This window comes from Zalophus californianus, chromosome 1 (genome assembly GCF_009762305.2).
Source record: "Zalophus californianus isolate mZalCal1 chromosome 1, mZalCal1.pri.v2, whole genome shotgun sequence".
NCBI classification, from domain to species: Eukaryota; Metazoa; Chordata; class Mammalia; order Carnivora; family Otariidae; genus Zalophus; species Zalophus californianus.
In genome coordinates this window covers 188,773,028-188,800,415 of record NC_045595.1, presented here as the reverse complement: position 1 = coordinate 188,800,415, position 27,388 = coordinate 188,773,028, and the positions used below count along the sequence as shown (strand labels likewise).

Below are 27,388 nucleotides of genomic sequence, written 5' to 3'. Positions count from 1 at the left end.
AATTCAGTTTTTTTTAGTCTTTTTTATTTTTTTTAAAGATTTTATTTATTTATTTGAGAGAGAGAGATTGAAAGAGAGAGATCACATGAGAGGGGGGAGGGTCAGAGGGCAAAGCAGACTTCCCGCTGAGCAGGGAGCCCGATGCGGGACTCGATCCCAGGACTCCAGGATCATGACCTGAGCCGAAGGCAGTCGCTTAACCAACTGAGCCACCCAGGCGCCCCTCTAATTCAGTTTTTAAATCTGTGGGCTTAAAACCAAAGCTATGATTTAAAAATTTAAAAAGAACAAGCACACCAGGAATGATATATATATATATTTTATATTTTTATCTTCTCTTTACCTAGCAGGTTGTTGAATATATACTGCCTCTAGTATTTTACACTCCATTTATGAGCCCATAAAAAAATTCTATATTTGAACATGTCAACTTAGTAAACATGCATTACCAGATAGATTTCCTCAAGCCAATTATTTCTATATTTAGCTTACACACACACACACCACTTCACTGAAATATATATTGTCCCCAAATTAAATACAAGTGCATAATGGAATCCTTTCTGCTATGTATTTATCCCATTTCTACTCATTCTAATATTACTGAAGAGAGAACAGCTGGTTATCATCTTCTTAATATTTAATTTGTATGTCTGCATATAACAGACATATTTCATACATGTGAATATGTATTGATAGTAATAGTATTTGTAAAAGATGTACTTTTGCTTCCATATAAATAAATTCTTCAAATATTACACTTATATATGAATAAAATGTTAAAGGTAAACAATATAGAATATAATATTTAGGAGAAAACATAATAAAATATCATAATTAATTCATAGAAGCAAAGTTAAAGTCAAGATGATTAAAAGCACAAGAAAAAAATCAATCGGTGTTACAAATGGACTGGCATAACTCCTAATATTTGACTATTCTGCATCTACATAAATTATACCAAAGAAAACATATGTAAAATGAATAATAATGGAGCATATACTAACAGCTTCCAACTTGCCAAGAAATGATGCTCTAAAAGCTTCTCTGTGAGTAGATTGCCTGAAACTCAGAGCTTATTTTCATTGTTTTCCTTCCAACATGGGATCATAAAAAATTTTAAGCTTTCCACAAAGTTGAAAGAATTTTTACAGTGAATAAGTATATCTTCCCCCACCTAGATTATCTCATTAATGTTCACTGTATTCACTATATCATAGATCTCAAAATAATTAAATAATTACATTTTCCTTCTGATGGCAGTCTCCTATTCTAGGTCACATAAATTGATTTAAGCTTACAACATGGCAATAATTTATATTAGGTTGTTTAAACTTCTCCAAGAGAGGGTTTAAGTGGCGGAGGTGCATTTGTGTAATAGAAAACTGGGAAATGTAAGAAAGTAGAAGAGATGGACCATACATAATCATATCACCAAACGTAACCACTGTAAATACCTACAAAGCATTTTAAATGTTTATATTTTGCTTTACACAGAACTAATTTTTTTATATAATCATGATTATGTTTGGTAATTTTCATAAGAGTTATATAACTTCTGCTCTCATTTTATTTTTTTTAAAGATTTTATTTATTTATTTGAGAGACAGAATGAGAGAGAGAGAGAGCATGAGAGGGGGGAGGGTCAGAGGGAGAAGCAGACTCCCGGCTGAGCAGGGAGCCCGATGCGGGACTCGATCCCGGGACTCCAGGATCATGACCTGAGCCGAAGGCAGTCGCTTAACCAACTGAGCCACCCAGGCGCCCTGCTCTCATTTTAAATAACAGCGTATTGACAACATATTGAATGCTAATAGCCTCTTGAACGCTTGTCCAAAACTTACTTAACCATTACTTAACCATTACTTAATTCCCTTGTAATGTACCATTTGGGTGGTTTTTATTTGTTACTCTCATAAAAATGCTGCAATGAATTATTTTGTGCTTCACTTTTGCTCCCTCATCTGTTTTCTCTTAGATTCAGAAGTGAAATTACTGTTTTAGTAGGAGAAAAAAGTATTCTTATTTACCCAATTCATATTATGCATTAATAAACACTCCATTTTTTATCTATTTGTAAACATCCACTTTTGATATCAAAGGATGAAGAAAACCAATTAACATCTATCTTCTGATATTTAAGATATGTCTCTTTCCTGTTTCAACAAAAATGTCCTATTTCATACTTCTTTACAGCAGGAGGTCTAATAATTCAAAAATATACTATGTTTTTGAGGTAGGTATACAGTGAAAATAAAAAAGCAGGGGGAGTGTCTGTTGCCACAGATGGAGATAGAGAGATAGGAATATGACCACTCTCTACACTGGAGAGCCATCCATATATCACAAGAGATAAATTAAGCTAACCTGTACTCAACACGACTGCTGTATGTTTCAATATGACTTGGTGCTCATAAGCTATTAAAATTATGGAAAATAAAAACATCAAAAATATTTAAAGTAATTTATGGCAGTTTTTAAGTTGATGCTGCAGTGTGAGAGTTGTGTTAAGAGTAAAAAGAGGAATGAGTTAACGAGGATAAGAAATAAATTATTGGGTGAGAAATACAGTAGTCCTCTCTTATCTGTGGAAGATACTTTCTAAGATCCCCAGCAGATGCCTGAAGCCATGGATAGTACTAAACCCAATATATACTATTATACCTGTGATAAAGTTCAATTTGTAATTAGGCACAGGACGAGGTTAACAATAATAAGACAGAAAAATTATAACAGTATGCTGTAATAAGTGTTATGTGAATCTCTCAAAATACTCATTAGACTATACTCACCCTTCTTGTGATGATGTGTGATGATACAATGCCTACGTGGTGAGATGGAGTGAGGTGAATGACTAGACGTTCTGACACAGCAGATGTTACTCCGGTTCCCTGACCATGAGCCCGAGGGAGGATCACCTGCTTCCAGACTTGGTTGACTGGGGTAACTGAACCCAAACCAAAGAAAGTGAAACTGTCGAAAGTGAAAGCTCAGACAAGGGGGACTAAGGGTAAAAGTGGGAGGAAGTATCAGGCAGATTCAACACTGGAGGAAGCAGTACATTAAAAACCAAAGGACAGAAACATCAACACCTCTCTGTTACACATATTAAGATTGTTACATCATTATGATCGTTGCCTTGGAATGTTTAACAACTTTGTACCAGTGATTAAAAACCTGTTGTTGGCACAATGGAGGAAGATTTCTTCAAACTCTTATTAATAAAAAGCACTCTGGGTCCTAAACACTTTCATCCAGTTCCAAGGTCTTAAAGCAACTTTTGAAAATCCTTTCAGTGACAACCATTAGAGAAATGGAAAGCTTATTTTATACCTGGCTCACGGGGAAAGATCTCCCACCAGCGTCACAAATGCAGGCTCTGTATAGAACATTGCTTCATGAAACATTACATTAAGGCCTGGACACTGCCTGCTTACATCTGTTCCCAGCCCCAAGACACATCATTAGAACTCAACCATCACTACCTAAAATCTACATTTAAAAAAATTATGAATACATCCCATTGATGGGCTGCTAATCTACTTCTCTGTGTGCTACATTTCCTCATTCTTAATGGAAATTTTCATTGATTACCTAATCTTGTTATGCTTTTGCTAAGTGAATTAATATGCTTAGGAGGTTAAATTGAACGATCCCTGTTCATCTGCTTTAACTTTATATTTTCACCAGGTTGACAGATGAATTTCTAAGAAAAAACCATTAGCAATAGTTTCCTCCCTGCTATTAAACATGACATATGAAATGAAAATAATTTGAAACAGCTGGAGCAAGACTTTCCAGGATAATACTTAAGGACTATGCCAAGTGAAACATGAATCCATATTATTATGTTGGAATAAGGTTTGCTATACAGTGCAAAGTTCGACATCACTTTTAGAGAATTGTCACGTATCACGGGAACGGATCGTACAGCAATGGAAAGGAGTGACAGGTCTCCCCTGATCTTAGCCAACTACAGAAAAAAAGAGACTAGAAACCCAGGAGAAGTGACTAAAAGGACAATGAGATACTTGATATGCTTTCATTATAACTGCGTTTGCTACAAATCACTGCCATTTGTCTAAAATCAATCAAATTTTAGTTTTCATATTTAGAAATCACTAAAAACATGCTATCTTAAGTCAAAGAAGTATTAGAAGTTCATTTCCTGATATAAATTATTACCAACCAATTGGATGCTTTAAAAGGAAGTGCTGAATCCTTGAACCGTAGAGTTGCTGAAAAAAAATACTGAAGTATTTACAGACAAATTGGTATGATTGATACTTAAGATTTGATTATTTTAGATAATCCAACAGGGTGAGAGGATTGAGAGGCGTAGAGAAGGTCAAATTAGCCATGTGTTGATAGTTGTGGAAACCAGGGGATGAGTACATGAGGGTTTTCATATTCTCCTGTCTTATATATTCATCATCCACAAAATGGATTTTTTTTAAGGAAGCACCTCTACAGCATTTATCTAAACCAACTCTAGAGACAACATATGTAAACATATGTGTGAGAGAAACAAAGAAAAGAATACCCAACGAGCTGAGAATACTTTGTTTCCCAATAGACAAGAAAGCACTCCTCAAGAAAATACTGAAGCCAGAAAAGGCAAACTAAACAAATGACCAGGTTTGGAACCTAGAGATCCTAGAGATCAATGGTAAAACTCTACAAGTAGTGAGAACTTCAGGAATTCTCTCTTCTGGTTCCTTCTGAACAAACTGCATCCAAGAATTGAACTCCACATGGTTGGCAGTTAGCTTGTTGATTAACAAAAAGTTGTTGAGTACATATTAAGTGCCAACCACAATACTAGGTGCTGAGGATACCAAGAAGAACAAAGGCATCCCCTTTTGTGAGAGAGACAGGTACTCAAATTATTACAATATATATAGTAAGTAATATAGCAGGATTATGAATAATACTACAGAAGGAGAGAGAACAACCTAATTCTTTGTGGTAAGACCACAGCAAATTTCTGACAGAGCTGAACCTAGAACATGTGATTTCTTATCCCTAGTTTAAGGTTATCTTTGTCAGAAACCATTGGCTTGGGGGAAAAAGTTCTCTTCAAATCAGATTTTCAAAAAGATATGTCATAAGGATACAGAGAACACAACTGCAGAAAATATAGGAATAATTGCAGAAACTGTAGGAACACAATTGTAGAAAATGTGAGAAATATAATAAAATAAAGGATTTATCAGACAGCAGCTCTGGGCCACATCATTTCTCATCTCCACACCCTTCCTGTACCCGTTTCCGTTTCTTTCTACAAGCCAGTGTCTCTCCTCACTTTTATGATTTTATATGAACCATATCATGGCTACCTTGAAGTGAAAGGAAATCTGCCTAATCCCAGCCCAATCTCCTACAATTAATGGATTTAGTCTCTAGGACCTCATTCCAAATTCCTTGGAGAGGGAATGTTATGAGTCATATTCTCATCAAGTGCTCTCCCTCATGTAATCTTCTGTGGAACAAGGAGGCAAGACTATTGGAGCTAAGCCCTTTCACGCTGTGGCTGAGATGCAGTCTCTCAGAAAGGAGCCTGCTAAGAGCTGTGTCCACTACCTCCTCAATAAGTGTGTTATGCAAATGAATACAACCCTAACATAAAGCTTTCTGAAACTGCTATAGAAGAGAGCTCTCTGGTAAAATTATATTACACTATGTTAACATAAGCTTGTCTTTTTTTTGTTATGTTAATCACCATGTATTATTACATCATCAGTTTTTGATGTAGTGCTCCATGATTCATTGTTTGTGCATAACACCCAGTGCTCCAGGCAGAACGTGCCCTCCTCAATACCCATCACCAGGCTAACCCATCCCCCCACCCCCCTCCCCTCTAGAACCCTCAGTTTGTTTTTCAGAGTCCATCATCTCTCATGGTTCATCTCCCCCTCCGATTTACCCCCCTTCATTCTTCCCCTCCTGCTATCTTCTTCTTGTTTTTTTCTTAACATATATTGCATTATTTGTTTCAGAGGTACAGATCTCTGATTCAACAGTCTTACACAATTCACAGTGCTCACCATAAGCTTGTCTTTTGAAATAAAAATCAAATGATTAAAAACATAACTTAAGAGAGATACAAAGTACCTTGTTTTGTTAAAAGGAGATGGGTTGATACTTTTTGAAAAGTCACTGAAGCAAAACAAAGGTAAAAACAATGAAACAGAACAACAATAGGGGTAAGGTTTAACTCATGTTAATGGAATTTCCCCAACCCCAATTCCTTAGGGTTCATAAAGGATTAGAAAATAATTATATAGGGGCACACAGGTGGCTCAAATTGGTTCAGCATCCGACTCTTGATCTCAGCTCAGGTCTTGATCTCAACTTCATGAGTTCAAGCCCTGCATTGGGTTTCATGCTGATTGTGGAGCCTACTTAAAAAAAAAAAATAATGATAGAAAATAATTATATAAAGATACAAATGCTATGCTGCTATACTCCATCTTTCTTAAATCTAGAGATTATATGACATTGTACTCAGAAGGGACAATGTTTTCAACACAGAAAAAGGTCATAAATTATGCCTTTACCATATACTTATTTCAACAAAATAGATTTTGTAAGCCAGAAAGGATAAAGAAATTAAAATATATTCAGAATCAAATGTGCTTCATTTTCTTTGCCAGGAGCAGTTTGGTTGACATTTCTCTAATACTTCAGACTATAAAACACATATTCCTAAGTAGTTTGCAGCAATAATGAGATAATAGGAGGGATTATGTGTGCAAGAAAGAATCTCAGATCAAAGAGAGACAATTAGGCAGAATCTCATGCTGGGGAAGAGATAACCCCAAAATATCATATTGCCCATAGAGTATGAGAATGAATTAAAGCAAAACAAGTTCAGAAAGGACACACACATGCACACAAACACCACCACCAACAACGAAATATTAGAGATGGGTATCATCTAGATACCAAGCTATAGAGTTTTAGAAAGTTGTCGGCCACTCAAAAGGGAATTCTGATAAAAATGGAAATTTAAGAACTAGCTTACAAATTATCCTATACCAAAAATTAACTAAAGAGATGAAGTAAAAACTAGAAGAGAAAGAAAATCCCTTCTAATACTCACTTAGAGAAGTATTAAAACCATATGCCATAAACTTAAAGGGACTTTTATCAGATATACACAATTTGGATAAAACTGAAAAAAATAGCATAAGCTGAACCATAACCCTTTTACTCAAGAAAATATTTTATAGTACATAAGTGGAGAAAGTTCCAATGAAGCTAAAGCCCCCAACTTGGAAAAACAAAAGAAGGGGGTGTTACCCAGGGCATGGGAGAGACAGGCCCTCCTTTCCCTCCCACTGACCAACAGCCTTCCATGGCCTTAGCAAGTGACGACAGTGTGCCCATCTTCCAACCCAAATCCCAGGTGGAGAGGATGGATTTGTCCCATGACTGCAGAGGATCAATGCCTACCTGCAGAAGCAAGATCTGGGGGCAAGCGGAAGTCTGAAGTCATCAGAAATAAGAACTAACTTGGAGTAATTTTATACTTGCCGACAAAGAGCGGCAGAAGACATTGGGACAAAGGTACGTGGAGTCTTAAAAAAAAAAAAAAAAAAAGGTAGTCCATAGCCTTCTGTGTTTGTCTCTCCAGTGTGTTTAGTCAAAGAATTAGAATCCTGAAAGTCACCCACTGATGAACTAGCTACCTCTCCCTAAACCAAGAGACATTTAAGTGTAATAGTTTCTATGAACATAGAGCAGTAGTTTTCAAAGACCAGTTTCTTCAGCTGGGACTATTCATGGCCATACTCTTTCCCCGTGTCTCACAGGCTGCGAAATGATTAAAGAGGATCCTCCAGGGATCTTGGAAGAATAAATAAACAGGGACAGTCATCAAGAAAGTTGACTAACATTGTTTTGGGGAGAGGTAGAACTAAATAATCCTGGATGAATCAGGTCCCAATGTGATATGTGTACACACACACACACACACACACACACACACACACACACACACAGTAGAACTTACACAAAAATTCTGCAAAAGAAGTGGTAAAGAAGTAAACAGCAAGGCCTGCCATGTGGCTTCAGAAAATTAAATGGCATTTTCTCCCCCTCTGCGCTTCATCAATCCAGGTGCCTGGAAAACGCTGTGTATTCACCGACGGCAGCCACCCTTCAGGAGATGGCACTCTGAGTCCCCCCCATGGTGGCCAAAATGAAATACGTGTGTCTGAGGAGAGCGACTCATGAGAGTGACTGATGAGAACCACTCATCTAAGGGATACTTTTAGGACAAATAGTTGTCTGTCTAGAGATACAGTAAGCCCATGTATGTTTTGAGGTTTCAAAGGAAAAGTTATGCAACAGTGAGGTGGATTCGGGGGGTACAGGAAAGGAGGGCTGTGGTACTAAGTACACGAAAGAAAGAATCTTACATCAACTCCAACACAGCACCCTAGACCTGATCACTGCAAGAGGGGGCTTTCCAGGCAAAGTGAATGAAGAATTTCTGTGAGAGAAATTGTTTCTACCGATCCTGCAGAGGCAGGATCCAGTCTCTACCGCTACATTCTGATCTTGAATGTAAGGCCAGCTACTAGATATGGAATGAATACGACATGGAGTTAAAAGGCTCAGCAGAGGGCATATAATCAGTGGTACTGTAATAGGGCTGTATGGTGACAGAGGGTAGCTACCCTAGTGGTGAGCATAGCAGTAAGGTATAGACTTGTTGGAATTACTATGGTGTACATCTGAAACTAATGTAACATGGTGTGTCAACTATACTTCAATTAAAAAAAAAAAAACAAAAACAAAAACCCAGCTACTAGGATCTTCCCAGCTGCCACTGTTCCGGACAAATGCTGGGGCTGCCTCGGCTACTCTGTGAGACAGGGGAGGTAACTGAGCTCTGGACATCGGCACGACGCACAGGTACCCAAAGTCACCCTTCCCTGCAGTCATTGCAGAAACATATAAAAACATACATAGGGACGCCTGGGTGGCTCAGTCAGTGAAGCGTCCACCTTCGGCTCAGGTCATGATCCCAGGGTCCTGGGATTGAGCCCCGCATCTGGCTCCCTGCTCCATGGGAAGCCTGCTTCTCCCTCTCCCACTCCCCCTGCTTGTGTTTCCTCTCTCACTGTGTCGCTCTCTGTCAAATAAATAAATAAAATCTTTTTTTTTTTAAAGATTTTATTTATTTATTTCAGAGACAGAGAGAATGAGAGATAGAAAGCATGAGAGGGAAGAGGGTCAGAGGGAGAAGCAGACTCCCTGCTGAGCAGGAAGCCCGATGCGGGACTCGATCCCGGGACTCCAGGATCATGACCTGAGCCGAAGGCAGTCGCTTAACCAACTGAGCCACCCAGGCGCCCTAAATAAATAAAATCTTAAAAAAGAAATCTCAAACATGCATAGCTTTATTCTTACTGGTCTCAAACTTGAAACAACCCAAATGTCCATCAACAATAGAATGGATAAATAAATTTGTACAAAAATACTAGGTATCATTGAAAATAAACACACTATTGCTACATTCAACAATCTCACAAATGTAGTATTGAGCAAAAGCAGTCAGACACAAAAGAGTACATATTATAGGATTCCTTTAAGTGAAGTTCAAAACAGACAAAACTAGTCTGTGGTGATAGAGGTCAAGTGACTGTCACTGGGTGGTGGTTCTACAGGTTTATCCATTTACAAAAAGTCATCTAGCCTGCATACAAGATTTGTAAACTTTACTATAATTATAGCATCCTTAATTAGAAAATTAAGAAAAAGATTTAATGAATTAAAAACACTGCACTAAAAATGGCCATAGAAGGAAAAAAGTGCAGAATCACTATTACTGAAAATCAAATCCATCGAATCATCCTCCGTGATGTAAATGGAAACGAAAATGAAAAAAGCAATATGGTCTATTAGAAGATAAGACTATGAAAGGCATATAATTATGATGCAATCTACAATTGTTAATTTTTTAAAAAATAACAAAAGGAACTACAAAAAAACAGTCAAATACATATTAGATAAAATCCTGACCAAAGTAAAAATGTGAATCATTTTTGGTTCAAAAGCATTCACGGTGTGGTAGGGCAAAATGGCAAAAAACAAAGAACCTAGAGATTCTGGTAAAGTATTAAGTTTTAAGGAAAATGAGGGATTCTACAAGCTTCTGTTCATTAACATGACTCATCAGAAGTCTACCTTCACCCAAGCTCTTCCCTAGAAAGCTGGCAGAGCAAAAAGCTACTCTCTGAGAAAAAAAGTCATACAAGTGTCAGACTTCCTCATCACTCTTAGAAGCCAAGAGACGGAATAACTGAAGATAATTGACAGAGGGAGTAGATTTGAGAACTCTTGTTATTCCAGTTGATATTCCTTTAGAAGAGCAACAAAAAGATTGAAAAATACAGGAAATTAGGAACTATATATCTTCATTGTTTCTTTTCCATGAGAAAATAAAAACTATCTGAGGAAATCTAAGAATAAATCTAAACATCGAACAAACAATGTCAGACGTTGACAGAAAAAAACTACCCATAATAATTTACCATATGGAATTGTTATGTTGAATGTTAAGAGAAGAGTCTAGGTGAATTAAATCAGATCTTTAGTCTGAGTTATAGATGGTCACCAACTTACAACAGTTTAATGATTTTTCAACTTAACCATGGTGTGAAAGCTATACCCATTCATTAGAAACCATACATCAAGTTTTGAATTTGGAGCTTTTCCGGGGCTACCAATCTGTGATACGCTAGCACGATGCTGGGCCATGTGATCACAAGGGTAAACAACTGATCCACTTACAACAATTCTCTACTCATACAAACACCTTGTTTTTCACTTATAGTACAGTATTCAACTAATCATGAGATAGTCAACATTTTACTCTAAAATAGGCTCTGTGTTAGATGATTCTGTCCCACCATAGGCGAATGTAAGTGTTTGGAGCACGTTTAAGGTGGGCTAGGCTAAGCTATGGTTGGTGGGTTAGGTGTACTAAATGCATTTTTGCCTTAACAATATTTTCAACTTATGATGGGCTTATCCAGACATAAATCCATTGTAAATCAAGGAAGTTCTGTATGTTGTTCAGTAGTTATCAAGTGGTGGTGGTGAGATCCGGGGGTTGGGGGGAGGGGTAAGAAAAAACATTAAATTTGCTGTAATTATATTTATAGGATGCGGCTTCAGCTGATCAATTCCAGGGAACTGATCTTCAAAATCTAAAGACTTTGGTGGTTGTCCCAAGGTGCTTTGTTTGCAGCCCGAGATGGTTTCCTGGGAGGTCTGTAGGGTTTCGTTTTGAGGATAACCTCTGTTGGATGGAAAGGATGGTATAATTCTCCAGACTCAGAGGGTTTTTGAGATGACCTGGTCAGAGAATTCCATGATTTATAGCAGAGCGAAAGTGACCATTGTGCCAGTGCCTGCCCCCAGCTTTGTGCCTTTTCCCATCTGCTTATCACACAGACCTTACTAAAGATACGACTTCTCTCCTCTATCTTGTGTCTTACTTCTGCCTCACTGTATGACAGTGAAAGTATTTATAGTGGCAACCAAGCATCAAATTCATTTTTTAAAAGCAATAAACATGTAAAAATGGTTATACGGTAAATGCCAACATTAAAATGATATACCCTGTATGATAATATTCAATGTGAAAATGATCATTTTAGTTAAACAAACTGGGTCCAAATCTCAGAGCATATCAAAATGTGAGATGTGAAGGAAGGAGGAGCAGATAAGAGGAAATATAAGTGTGTTAGCTATCTAAAATTCCATAGAGGGAATTAATACCATTTAGTCCTGAAGTTAATAAGTTGCTGAGTACAAGTGTAAGCATGTGACTTAAATCTTTAAAAAGAGCCATTTATAGAACAACAACAATAACATCTAAAGGCTCTGTGCCTTTCTTTAATAGATGACACAGATCAACACAGATCTGCTATAAAATATTGTATTCCAGTTGTACCTGGGCTAACTAGATTAGGCAGGTTATTTCTACCTTCCCAAACCCACTGTATAGGAAAATACCTATAAGACTCTGTGGGAGCAATATTTAAGTCTGAGAAATATTCATGAATCTGATATAGCTGGTGAGAATATAGAGTCACTTTAACCAAAGTGAGAACTCACATTGCTCACAAATCAATATATCTATCATAAAAGGGATGGTAGATAAAATACTTGTTTGTGTCAACAGCCCAGGACAGGGAATTACATGAACTATTTTCTGTCTTCTTGTGACCACCTTACCCCCACCAAAACATAAATATACAGTTTATAAGCAAATAATAATAATAATAAAATAAAATAAAAGCAACAAAAAACACTGAATTCCAGAACAATTAATTTCAAAGAAAGTTTTCCCTAAGCTCTGCCCAAGTATTCATCAACTTTGTTTTTTTTTAAGATTTTATTTATTTATTTATTTGTCAGAGAGAGAGAGAGAGAGAGAGCACAAGTAGGCAGAGTGGCAGGCAGAGGGAGAGGGAGAAGCAGGCTTCCTGCTGAGCAAGGAGCCAGATGTGGGACTGGACTCTAGGACCCTGGGATCATGACCTGAGTCATGACCTGAGCTGAAGGCAGATACTTAACCAACTGAGCCACCCAGGCATCCCATGCCTCAACTTTCAAAAAATAAGTTCTCTTTTGAAATTTCCCCAGTAACCTGAAAAAGAAAAAAAGCACCAGGAAAATAAAGAATGGAGTCCTTGAGCCAATGGCCATTAGAGGAGTCTCCTATCTCCCAGAAAGTAGATTAAGTATCTTGGTTCTGGGAGCAGCTCATAGCCAAGTGTTTCTCATCACAAACATGCAATAAATTTTGCAGGACTAGGGCCCTTAGTCAATTATACTTCCCATAATTAAATACCTGTGAATCCATGAATACCAAGCACTTAAAACTTTTGTAAATAAGCAGGTTGCATTAATAAAAATTTAGGATGGTATTTGCAAAAGCTTTTTCTGTTAGGAAATTATTTTAAAATAAAAGTCTCCCCCTCTCTCTCTCTCTCTCTCTCTCTCACACACACACACACACACACACACACACACACACACTCACATGCACACTGACTCATGTACATTGTTCTGACAGTGTATCAACCACTGAAAAATTAGTCCCTGAGGAAGAATGGAAAGAAGGTGGATTTCTTTCTATAATTTTACCATCCCTAAAAGGATTATACTAATAAAAATATGTAGATTGCTTGCCTTGCCCTAAGGTTATTTAAATCTGAAGGGAAAAAGGAACCTAATATTTTTTCTAGATGTATTACATATGTTATCTCAGACCTCCTCATAATACTATTCTGATATATGTATAATTACCTCTATTTTCAGAAATGAGGAATTGGAATTCCAAAGATTGTTAAGTTGGCTTAGCACAATCACTAGGTTTTAGACTGAGGCCTGGCAGCGTTTAAATTTATTCTACCATACTCCTTTGGAATCTTCCAAACAGTTTTAGACTTAGAAGAAACAGAATTCAAATTAATAAAGAAGTAAAATTTTACTAAGCTATATAGCTTATATTTCTAAAAGACAGAAGAAAAATTCAGATAAACATTTTGCTGCAAAAATTCTCAGAGACTATAAAAAGGAATTCATCACATAAACTATGAAAAAAAAGCAATGAAATATAATATTTGGCAATTATTGACATGTTATTTATCCCAGAATCATTACTAACCTATGTAAAAAGAAAACAATAAAATCTTCACACCATGCAAACATGAAGAGAGTGAATATACCTCCTTTGTTTATCCAAACATCTATGAATGTTTATTTAAGTTCTTTTCAGTTTTAAGCTACTATGAATAAATTTATTATTAACATGAACATACAAGTCTTTACTGGACATATGTCTTATTTCTCTTAAAATATCTACAAACGGAATATATAGACTATAACATAGGTGTATACTTTTTAGTATTAATTATTCTAATGGTTGTATAGTGCTATCTCATTGAGATTTTAATTTGCAAATTCAATAATGATTAATGTTATGGAGCATATTTTTATGTACTTACTTGATGTTTGTACATCTTCTGTTCAAATAGTCATCTGAGATGGTGAGTATTTTCCAGACCATACACTTGCACTTCCTTGTTGAGTTTGTCTACTGAGTAACAACTAACATTATTGAGATTCTGCTGCACGGGAGAATGGGAGCCAACCATATACCCCTTCCAGGTATAAAAGCTGAAAGGACCTAGAGAGTTTATGGTTTCTCTGAATTAAGATGTTTTAAACCTGCCTTATCTGGTCTCTTGTGACCACATTCATCTCAACAATAAAGATATCAGAAGACATACTTAGAGAACTCAAGACCTCTGATTTTTTGTTACCATTCATGCAGTGTGGCCTGCCACATATCCTGTCTTAGACTAAGTAAACTTAGTCCCAGTTGAAACTTATTTTGACTTGTGAATTTAAGAATCAGTCAGAACCCAAGAGCAATGCTCCTGTTCAAGTGAAGTGGGCATTACACTGAGGTTCTGTGAATCACTGAGAGCTCACATGGTCATAAATGTGAAAATTCTACAGAAATCCTAGAAAAGCATATTCAACTGTGCAATAATGCTTTTAATGACAAGAAACCATCTCAAATGGGCTTAGGTATTGACCCACAGAAATTAAAAGTCTAGGAGTAAACTTCAGGTGGAATTCTAGGTGGGTTCTGTCTCAGTTCTGTAATCTGAATTCCTCCTCTATGTGCTTGCTGGCTTTGTCATGAGTATGAAATAGGTACAGTTGTTCCCAGCATTGAGGCCGGACCCTTGGTTCCTGGACCTGTTTTGAAAGTATAAACAAACTATAGTTGTATTCATTGCATAATTAGTTTAGCTTCACGTTCTCTTTTCTTCCCTACTTAATTTTATGCACCACTTAACCTCGTGCACAGTCAGTCATTAACTTTGTCTTTTTACCTCTATTCCCTGCTTACCCACTGATTGTAGAAGCCTAATGGGGACAGGGGTGCCTGGATGTCTCAGTCATTAAGCATCTGCCTTCTGCTCAGGTCATGATCTCAGGGTCCTGGGATCAGCCCCACATCAGGCTCCCTGCTGAGTGGGAAGCCTGTTTCTCCCTCTCCCACTCTCCCTGCTTGTGTTCCTTCTCTCACTATCTCTCTCTCTGTCAAATTTAAAAAAAAGAAAGAAGAAGCCTAATGGGGATGGGAAGGTAACATTGGTCTTGACGTATCTGATTGTACCAGGTCTCAAATAGCACCTCATTGTCTGGAAGAATGCTTACCTCCAGATTTTTCAAGACCTCCCCCCACCTCAAGGTTTCAAGAAACCCCTTATCCTGGTCTCATGTATATAAGCTGTCCCTAGGCTCAACAGGGGCAAGGCAGCTTTGGGAATGATCCCATGCCTTCTTGTTGGGCTGCCCTTCTGAGAATACAGCTTTCTTTGATTCAAAACTAGTATCTCAGACATTGGCTAACTGCGCATCAGGTATACAGACAAGTTTGAATAACAATAACAGTATGACACCTTCTTATAAAACCAGCCAGAAAAAGAGTCAACATCTCTCAACTAAAAATATCAAATGAAATTCATGGCTTCATTCTATAGAAGCTTAGGTGCTGCCCAACATTTAACAGTTACCATAGTCAAGGGAGTGCTATGTATTAATGGCTTAGACCCAGCCTCCATGTTCATCACTAAAGCAAACATTGCAGCATGAGAGAGAGGATTAAACTTGTTGCGTTTTGTTTTATTTGTTTGCTTGTTTGTTTGTTTCAAGGGTGGGGATGAGAATAGATATAAGATACAGAAGCTCTCTCGTTCCTTCCCAAGTTCAGAAACAGAAAATAAGCCACAGGGATAGACACACGGAGAGCAACGTGTCAGCCCTTTTTTGTATAGACTGAATAGAGAATATGGCTTAGTTTGGGACCCAATGGGTTTGCTCACATCTCAGTCATAGATCTCTGGCAACCTTTATATAGGCAAAGCCTGTACTACTAAGTTTATCCATGCTGCTTTGCTGAGGGGGAGAAAATCTAACAAGAGAGAAAAGAGTTGAGTTGAGAACACTAAGTTTCTTTCTATCCACAATCAGCTATCATTCTTTTTCCATAGGAAGACTAATGAGGAATGGGGAGTGTTATTCCATCTGAAATCTCTCCATATGGAAAAATAAAGCCAAGAACCAGAAGATTCTTTACCCTCCCCCATCGATGATGATTAGCTTGGGTCAATAAGAGCCCACTCCTTCAAAACCACAAATCTGGTAAATCTGAAGTCTTGTTAACAGTGGGTAAATTCCCTGATGCCAGGGGAGAGTTAATTGGCTCTGTCTACCACAGACTGTATAAACATATATCATGACAGAGATGTCCTGAAAAACATGGCAGACACATTTCTCTCTGCTTCCTCCCCAAACCTGACTAAAATGGAACTTACATAGTTAAAAAATAAATAAATAAAAGCATTAACACACAAGACCATGCAAATGGTAAAAGAAATAAAAGCACTCTAGTGAAGCCAATAAAAATTGGGAGGCATATGGGTAGAGTAATAGTAACAAAAAGCTAAGTGACTTCTTGGAGAGATGCCAGCATAAATGAGCCAAATCACGTCATAAAATTCTAGAAAGGCTCAGGAATGAAGATACCCATTATCCCCAGAGAAAGGGGAGTAGGGATGTGTGGGTGACCTAAAACAGGAAGACAGAGAGTCTGAAACAAAAATATTAGAACTACAGATGCCCCTTTTCAGGCTGTGCCAACAACATGATTAACCATCCCTCACCATAGCTGACATGTTGATTTCTAAAAAAGCTGCCCCACAGAGCAAAGAAACAGCTGATAATAAGGATAAGATGTTATACTGTCAAATAAGGAAAAGGTGAAAGTATTCGTGCTGAATTACGAGAATACCCCTCCAAATCCTATCGATATCCTGACAGCTACTTTAAGCAGAAGAGTGTTGGGAAAACTGACCAGCCCATAGGGAATGTTGGGCATCCCTTGCTAATCAACCTTCAGTAAATATAAGAGGTCTGCAAGCCTCGCCAGAGCAGACTGAGCTTCCCATAAGCATTTTGGCAAACTCTTAGATATAAATAGATTACCTAAGCCATAAATATTTGAGGAAAGACTCTTATTATTGTAGCTACTTTTCCTTCTGCTTCTTTTCAGATTTAAAAACAAACCAGTATATGGGATTTAGTGTGGTAGAACAATTTATCATGATCTAAAAAATTTAGCTCAGAAATTCCATAATTTTTCAATAGAAGGATATCACAATCACAATTTCAGAAATATGTGCAAAAAATAATAATTTCAAAGAATAACTTTAAAAATACATTGCTCAAATTCAGCATTTATTTATAAATAAAAACCAGTGAAAATGGAAATAAAATTCTGATTACTTGTCATGAAAAGAAATGTCTATACTGGGGCATCTGGGTGGCTCAGTCATTAAGCATCTGCCTTCGGCTCAGGTCATGATCCCAGGATCCTGGGATTGAGCCCCACGTTAGGTTCCCTGCTCCACGGGGAGCCTGCATCTCCTTCTCTCACTCCCGCTGCTTGTGTTCCCTCTCTTGCTGTGTCTCTCTCCGTCAAATAAATAAATAAAATCTTCAAAAAAAAAAATCTATACTAAAGCGACTGTTACTATACTGAAAGGAAATGTACATACCTAGAAGGAAGAGACACCTCATTATCAAGAAATCAAACTATAACATATAATTAAGTATAAAAATGAGACAAGATATAATACTCAACAGTATTCCTAAATAACCAAGTAGGATAGTGAAAAAATGAAACTGTATCTCATCACAATATTAACTAAAATTATAATCATAATTTAAAAATCTGAATGAGAAACACATGTGACATACTACAACACTAAAAAGTTCTATTGGAAGAAAATTATATTTGACTAAATGTAAAGATATAACATGTTCCTGGATGGAAAGAGATAGTTATGTATAATATTAGTCATTTCTAAAATAATATAAATATTTAATAAAAACATAATCAAAATCATAAGCTCCCTCTTGGATCATGGCATTCAGATGATAAATTTTATTTTGACTATTAATTTGTAAAGAATATTTCAGAATAGTCTCAAAAGAAAAATAATGGGGAGACTAGATTTACAATATTAAAATATATGCTAACCGATCAACAAATGAAATAGTGTGGTATAAAAATCAGCACATGATTTCGAAAAGTTGAGAAAACTAAAAACCAACCCATACATCAAGACAGAAAAAAAATCTTTTTAATTAAAATATGCTTAGATAGGGGCGCCTGGATGGCTCAGATGGTTAAGCGTCTGTCTTCGGCTCAGGTCATGATCCCAGGGTCCTGGGATGGAGTCCCGCATTGGGCTCCCTGCTCAGTGCAGAGCCTGCTTCTCCCTCTCCCTCTGCCATTCCCTCTGCTTGTGCTCTCTGGCTCTATTTCTCTGTCAAATAAATAAAATCTTTAAAAAAATATGCTTAAATAATTCTGCAAGTTTGAGGAAAAAAAGTCTATTCAGAAAATAATAATCCATCACAAAAAATAATAACCCATCCCCAAATATACTCTAAGTGCACTATGGATCATTATACAAAACATTAACAACATCCAGAATTCCTCAAATAAAATAAAACTGGACATTTGTTTAATGTGGGGCAATATGAATTGTGGTCAATAACTTTTGAACTATCTAAGAAAAAAGGTAATTCCCCTCATAAAACAAATAAAACTATATAAAATTCTGAAATTTCTGAATTATAGCCATTAAATAAAAATCCAAAAAGGCTAAAAAGAAAATCTAGAGCAAATGTAACAGGAAAAGATTAAAACTTAATTATAATTATTGTTTTAAAATTAAATTGAGCATACAAATGAACAGTCATGAGCAAATAATTTACAAAATAAGTACAATTTTAGTAAATAAGCATTAAAATGTTTAGCCTTGCTTGTATCTCAAATGCAAACTGTAAACTCAGGGATATAATTGCTTATTCTATTAGTGAAATTAAATTAATTATTCCATGCTTTGGCAGAAAATACCTTAAAATTGACACAACCTGGAGAAGGTAAACATGTCCCCTTATAAGGGCAACACAGAAACCCATGAAGCATTTCATTTTTTAAAATATACACCAAGAATAGAGAACACAAGTCTCAATTAACTTAAAAAAAAATGCTAAGATCATAACAAAATAATTCACTAAAACACAAAGTAATTTGGCATTTACTAGAACTGTGGAAAAAAATCCATTATTAATTCAGATCAATGCATCAAATATTTACCATTCATTTGGTATGTGTTAGGCATTGTTCTAGTGTTACAGAACATTAAAAGTTGAGCAATAAATACACAGCCCTACTTTTTCTCTAGAAGCTTATGATCTGCTGTGAGTCTAAAGGGGGTACAGTAAAAAATAAATAAATAAATTTTAACTAAATGTAATACATAATGTTGGAGAATAACAAAACTGATATATACCATATTATGAGTTTATATAACAGTTGATATGAGTTATATAACAGTTTATATAACCGTTTAAAACCCTTTTTTGAAAAAAGTTTGGTATTTCATATAATGAACCATAAGCATTTCAAAACCTTTTATTCAGTAATTCTGTGTCTCGAAATTTAGTCTAGGGAAATACATTCAAAAGGAGGAAAGATCATAATAAATTAATTTGTATATTGAGGTTATTGAGGCAGTCAGAAACTAGAGAGTGTTCCTTGGAAAATTGGTTACATTTAATAATAATTATGAAGATCATAGCAACCAAGAGGAAAATTGTAAGACCTATGTAAAGAAAACTTAAGATACATAATTTTAGTATTCTGTTAAATATGTTTTAAAAGTATAAATTTTGGGGAAAAAATCTAGAAGGAAATAACATAGTAGAAATGTATATCCTCAGGGGTGATTTTTATTGATATTCAACATTTTTTAGCTTGCCAAAAATGTAGACTTCCCCGGGGCAAACATTCCCTAGAGCTATTTAATGCTGTTGGATTCTTTAGTAATTAAGATAACACAAAGGAGTTTTAGACCGTTTGCTAATACAAATTTTAGAATCCCAGATTCTCCCTGTTCTATTTCCAGTAGAAGTTAAATCTCAACCTATTAGCCAGTTAACTGCTGGAGAACTGGGTGGCAGAGAACATGGCTAATAGATGGAAAGCCTCCAAAGGTTTGGCCAAACCCCTACTTATTCATTGAAATGACACTTGTCTCTCAATGCCTTCAAAAACTGGACTTGGGTTGGAAGCCTGAACTTTACCCAAGATTAAAAAATCAAAGGCAACCTGGTCTTGTCCAACAATGTGGAAAAAGAGAGAGTGGAACCCAATATTCAATGTTGTATATATATGGAAGGAGGGAAGGAATAAACATTTAACATCTATTTACAGTGTGTTCATTCAGAAATTTACTGTGAATAACCTGAGGACCAAACAATAGTACTGACTGCTCTCTGCCCAGAAACAGTCTCCCAACTTCTAGTATACTAATTTATTCCCAGAGCGGACACAGTCCTTTCCTTGACACCTAGCCCTACCTTCCAAAGCACAGCCAAATGAAATTTCAAAAAAACCTCAGTAGTTCCTAGTATACGCCTCAAATTTCTAGGTGTTCTGCCTTTAGCAATCCATATTAGGTACATTTGGTACAATCTCAGTTTCTCTCTCAGGAAAATCATTTTTTTTTTTTTTACTTTCTCAAGCAAATGACCGATATTAAAACTGAACTCAATTTACATTACTTAACCAAGCATTTTATATACTGCTTGAGATTTAAGTGACCTTTAATTTCTCTAAGGGCAAGAAGTAATAAATTACCTAACTTTGCATAATTAAAAAGTCCATCTTGTTGTCATTTTAAGTCTTAGATCACAAATAAGATCAACTTTATGACAAGAGACAGCATTTGGGCTTTGATAGTTTGGAAATAGAAAACATTGCTCCAGAATGAGTTGACTGAGGGAAAAGGGCTTAGAGGCTTTATTCTGCTTTGTTGGTTCAGGAAACTGTATTTAGTTCAGAGTGATTGGGGGTTTCATGTGCACAAACTAATACAGCAGGGCATACAGCTGAAAATTTAGGCCAGTAGCTGGCCACAGAAGGCTAAAGGTGCCACCTAGGAACCTACATTGCTTGCATTATGTATGACAGGTGGCCAATCTCCCTTCATTTGAATCCCCAGAGTGCAGTGCCAGGCCTGGAAAGTCTGGAGGCATACCGTTGGCTGAGCCTGAACTGCTCAGGAACTAAGACTATGCCAGTCAGTGTCTGACATTCCCTGCACCACAGAGACGAGGTTTAGAATATGCAAGTGACCCAGTCTGGATCAAGATGGCAGCTCGTAGGGTTTCTTGTGGAGGGAATGAAGTTTTCTTGCCCTCAAGGGAAAACTACTGGAAGATTCTCTCTCTTTGGCTGTCAGGTTGTGAAGATGCCCAAACAGGATCTCTTCAACCAGTTTGCCACCAGCTGGGAACTCCATTGCTAAAGGACAAATCCATATAGATGAGAGCAAAGCCAAAGGAGTTAGAGAGAAATAGGTGGAGACACTGGCTGAAAGTTGCCACAAATCTCTTCCAGCCTGTCTCTGGACTTCTGTGTACAGGACCAATAAAGCACAGTAGTACTCAAAATACAAAACAACCTGTATGTTGTGATATATGGGTACATATAAACCAACATACAATAAATTACTCATACATATGTACTTACACATATTGAAGCTGCTGATTAAGTGATATATGTTGTCACATAAATATAACTCACAAAATATGCAACTCATAAAATCATATGAATAACTTCCAAATTGATTTTTTAGAAATTAGAGCCCTGATATGGCTGCCTCTAGCTAAACGATGCCTGTATTTTAGTCATAATTTGACTTAAGAACTGTATCATCTTCTGAAACTTCCCCATAAACTGTTCATTACTACATGACATAGTCCAAGCAGAGAAATGTAATTCATTATATTGAATCTTCTCTATGTCTCTGCTAAATTAGCAAGTTATATGCAAAATATTTCTAGCATATAATACTCTGTGGTTTTTATGTATTAAATATGTCTATTGCTAGGATGCCTGGGAGGCTCAGTTGGTTAAGCATCCAACCCTTGATCTTAACTCAGGTCATGATCTCAAGGTCATGAGATCGAGCCCCATGTCAGGCTCTGCCCTAGACATGGAGCCTGCTTAAGATTCTTTCTTTTGGGGCACCTGGGTGGCTGAGTTGGTTCGTGTCCATCTCCAGTGGCTTCTGGCTCTGTTCTCAGCAGTGAGTCTGCTTGGGGATTATCTCCTTCTGTCCCTCCCCCTACTCATGAGCTTGCTCTCTCTAAGATAAATAAATTAAAAAAAAAAAATCCTTTCTCCTTTTCCTCCTCCCCCCCCACTCTCCCTTTCTAAATAAAATAAATATGTGTATTACTAATTAATGAAAAACTTTTTAAAATATAATATTTAATTATTTAACCTAATGCTACTGATGTTTATTAATCATTAATCCATAAACTTAATATTATCTGAAAAAGCTAAGACTCAATAAACTGAAAGCACTTAGAAGTTTATTAAATATTTCACCTGTGATGTCAATTTTATGTATTTATCAGTGAATGCAATAGCTTTTTCATTGGAATTACTTTGCTTCAAATGTTTAAAACATGTGCCTTTATTTCTATATCTTGTTCTCTTTCCCAACTTTATTTAGTTTTATAGATTTAATCATTTTTAGCATGCATTCAATTACTCTGCCGGCTTTAATAAAACAACTTTTAATATAAAGCTAAACAAAGTAGTGAAAGCTATAAGACTATTATTATTCAAACCTGAATCTTAAAAAAAAAAAAATAAGTCCACTTTCCAAGTTTTTAATTATTTCTCTTTCAAGTTTCTTGGATAGTGAACATACAACACTCAAAACTTCCAAACCACATTTCCTGTTCTAGAGGCATCAGCTGCCCATAGAGGTACAAATATTTTTTCTTGTTTTTTTAAGATTTTATTTATTTGAGAGAGAGAGAGAGAGAGAGCATGAGAGGGGAGAGGGTCAGAGGGAGAAGCAGACTCCCCACTGAGCAGGGAGCCCAATGCCAGACTTGATCCTGGGACTCCAGGGTCATGACCTGAGCCAAAGGCAGTCATTTAAACAACTCAGCCACGCAGATGTCCTGGTACAAATACTTTTTCAATTTTCATTATGTCAATTTCCGGTAAGTTAGTGAGTCACTCAATTCTAATGTTTATCTAACATATCATGAGTATAAAACTCATCAAGAAAGAAATTTAATGATTTGTGCTATTTACATCTTCTAGTGCCTTATCCAGAAATAATTAAATGTGATAATGTAGTGTTGAATTAAAACATCCAGAAACTTTTATAGAAATCCGTCTTAAACTCCATACTCTTTCATATTATATTATACAACTATGATAAATTATATCATATTTCTCATTTAATTTTTGACTACCACCAATAAAAAATAGATTATTTCAAATAATATTCCTTCCAGTTCCATGATCAATGAAAACCATAAAATTACCTTCAGTCCTGAATTTCACATTTAATTATCAATCACTTTTTTGTAAAACAATTGAAGATTTAGCAAAGAAAATTGAAATTCTAGTATTTTATGTAGAATTTTCCAAAAAAGCGGCTAAGTTCCAAAACTGTTTCCAAAAATAATTGTATGTTTCCCTACAAGTAGAGCCATAAATCTAGATTACAATAATATGTACATATTAGTATTATTTTTGTGAAATGTTATTAATATTTTATATCTAGAAATGCTTGAATATTTCTAATATAAATTGAAGTTCTGATGATAGTTTCTAAATGTTTTCTTACTTTATTGACATTCTTTGAAAAATTCTTTTTGGAAGTTCATATTATTTCAAATGGTTTATTATATAATACTGATTGATGTGATATTATATGAAACTGAGCTGGTGACTGACTAATGATTTCCCCTCTATAATGGTTGCAAATTTTCTTTATTTGAACCATGAGCTTTAATGGAACATGATTAACATTCTGGTGATATACATATGCTTAGCTCTTTCCACTTTACTGACAGAAAATTTAGCATTTTTTCTATACTAAAAGCAATGATAAGCTACTTATAAACTTTGTCAAAATAAGTTGTCTTTCATTCAAGAAATACAAATGATTTCTTTTTATATTAATTCTTGCATACTATCAAAATACATTCAAGACGTTTCTGATTTTTGTCCATCATCAGAAGATATTTCAGGAATCAGTTTATTATTTTATTTCATAAAATCTTTGCTGTGTTCCTACAGATTTTAAAGATTCATAATTAGGGCACCTGGGTGACGCAGGCAGTTGCGCACTCGATTCTTGGTTTCAGCTCAGGTCATGATCTCAGGGTCATGGGATCCAGCCCTGCATTGGGCTCCAAGTTCAGTGCAGAGTCTGCTTGAGACTCTTTCTCCTTCTCCCTCTGCCCCTCCCTCCAAGCATGCACGTTCTCTCTCTCTAAAATAAATAGGTGGATTTAAAATATATATATGCATATTTTTTCTTTTTTTTAAAGATTTCATTTATTTATTTGACAGAGAGAGACAGCGAGAGAGGGAACACAAGCAGGGGGAGTGGGAGAGGAAGAAGCAGGCCTCCCGCAGAGCAGGGAGCCCGATGCGGGGCTCAATCCCAGGACCCTGGGACTATGACCTGAGCTGAAGGCAGTCGCTTAACCAACTCAGCCACCTAGGTGCCCCAAAAAAGATTCATATTTGTAATACAGGCATCTGGTGCTATCCAAACTCTCACTATCCCAATAGATTCTTATAGTAAGAGATACATGTATTTCAAAGCAACAGTGATTAGTTAATCAAAGGGCAATGACAAAATGCTGATTCTCCTAAACCACAGAAAACTTTGTAGATAATGCACATACCATGACACAGATCTACTTAGGAGGTAGAACTGCAAATGTTTTGGATCTCACCTCAAGAAGAGGACAATTTCTTAATAGATTATTGTGACATCAGTAGATATTGTGACATATCCTATAGCAACTAAGTTAATGAGTTTATTGTGGTTTGATTTCATCAATGGCCTCACTGCTTTACCACTCCCCATACCCGTGTATTTGTGCCATGTAACTTTGCAGGACCAGCCTACTGTCTCTGGGCTTCACCAAGTGACTTGCTTGGGCGAATGTGATATTAGTAAGTGTGATGCAAATAGAGACTTGAAAGCATGTGTGTGGCTATCTTGCTTTTCTGTCTTTACCATGAGCACATACCTGGGCTGAGCTTCTATAGGATGACACCTGTGGGGAACAGAGCTGAGTCATTCTATTTATCCAGGCTAGGGCCATCACAGAAGATATGAGCAAGGCCAGGCAAGATCAGAAAGAAGCTAGCTGACATGTAGCTGACATCAGCCATGGGAACAAACCCAGCAGAGATCAGCTGAGCTCAAATGAGATCCTCTAAATCATGCAAAAATCATAAGCCAAAAAAATTTATATTGTTGTACGCCACTGAGAGAACATACGGCCATAAAGAGGACCTACAAGTTTCATATACTAATTTCTTTTTGTTAATTTTACTACTTATTGCCATTACTATTATGCTCTTTAGCAATCAATGAAAAAGTATTTCAAGTCTTAAGAAACTACTATAGCTATCCGAGCAAGAATTGGCTAGACATCGGCCCAACTAATGAGCCTCAGAATTTAGTGCTGCTTGAGTGGGTTTTCTCTAACCTACAGCCAAAAGCAACATAAGTGATGCAATTTGTGCTTTAATTCTGGGAGCAACAACAAAGCATTGAATGATGGCAACACTTCAAAGTCTCACAAGTAAAATGGTCAATACTTTGCCTACATTTTCTGCACATCTACTTGATCCAGAAGCAAATATTCTAATTTGAATATGGGTATCTCACCTTCTTGCTTCCTATTGTGAGTCAAGAAGGATCACATGACTTTTAACAACTTAGAATAGTCATAATCACTGAGATCAACATCCAACGAGGTCATATGCAGCCGGTAGAAGCTTCAATATAACCAACTTAAATTTTATAAATTTGATAATTACTGAATTAAAAATACTGGAAAGAAACTTTCAAAAACTATTATGTGGCAAATGGAAATCCACATCCGTGCTGCATTTTTAGACCTCTTGAGAGGAAATAAACCTGACAAATATTGAAATTCTAGGAAAATAATTTGGGAAAACCTTACTCTGAAATATGATTTGTTTCAACAAAATGACATCTAAAGTGGTAATGATATCATCAGAATGAGGATAAAAATAACTTTGAAAATGCTGCGCTTAAAAATGAAAACAAAACACCAAATATCTTTCCTCAAGTCAGAAAATACTTACAGTAGTGATAACCCTGGCCAGAAAGGGTAGCAAATTGTTACAAAGGTTTTGGAAACAACTTATCAAAATGAATTACAAGGCTGAAAGATCTTCATTCTTTCTGAGCAATAGATTGTATACATTTGTTTGCGTTCACTTTGCTATGAGATACCACCTCTAAACTAACTTATGGAAAGCGACAGCCACTGATTATTCTTTTAACTGGGTAGTTCTGGTCATGCTGGACTCACTTGGGCGTCAGCCTCGGCTACCATGCAGGGAGGCTGTGCTGCTTCTAGACAATCGGCTAGAGCAATGAGGGCTGATGAGTTATGTGCCATTCGTTGATCAGCTGCTGGTGAATAGCAGCAGCTAGGATTTGAAGAATCAGGACAGAAACTTCAAGGCCTCTTGAGACCTGGGCATGGAACAGACACGGTTGTCACTTCTGCTGTATTTTATTGGTCAAAGGAAGTCACAAGTTCTGACTCAAGTGGTAGGGGAAGAGATTTTCCTTCTTGATGGGAGAAGCTGCAAAATGACACAGCAAAAGGGCCTGCTTACGCAAGGTGTGGAGAACCGTGGACAATTCTGCAAACTACCATTTATATTCTGACAATATCTTCTAAGGAATTATCCTAAGTATGAAAGCTGGCAGTACTCCATGCATAAAGATAATTATAGAAGTAAAATTAGGGGAAACACTATTTCCAACTCTTTGCAAAAAATGCACAACATATGTTATAAAAAGTTTACTTTCTGGAATATGATGCAGATAATATTAAAAATATCAAAAATAAATATTTGTCAAGTTGAAAAACAAACTAGAGATGCATGAAAGTAATAGGATTGTACCTTGAAAGGAAATATGTCAAAATGCGCACAGTAAAAGTGTTTGGGGAACAAGACTGTGGGTTTTTTCAATTGGTTTATTTTCCCAAATTTCATATTTCTCTGCATTGAGCATGCACAGCCTCCAGGATATTGGACATAAAGTGACTAAAGGATAAAATCCCCTCATCTTATTCTTCTAGAAGCTATTTTAAAGAT

The 27,388-nt window shown here is 36.4% G+C and overlaps 1 protein-coding gene across 1 annotated transcript in view; it reads right to left on the bottom strand.

Moving 5' to 3' along the window:
• LOC113915863 overlaps positions 1–26,679 on the bottom strand; it is a 60,776-nt gene extending 34,097 nt beyond the window's left edge. Inside the window, exons 1-3 of the mRNA XM_027581783.1 lie at positions 26,590–26,679; positions 7,349–7,473; positions 2,793–2,947 (exon numbers count right to left, since the gene is read on the bottom strand). Of these exons, the coding sequence (XP_027437584.1) occupies positions 2,793–2,947; positions 7,349–7,473; positions 26,590–26,679 (370 nt within the window). The remainder of the gene's footprint in view (positions 1–2,792; positions 2,948–7,348; positions 7,474–26,589) is intronic.
• Between the last annotated feature and the right edge of the window lie 709 nt (positions 26,680–27,388).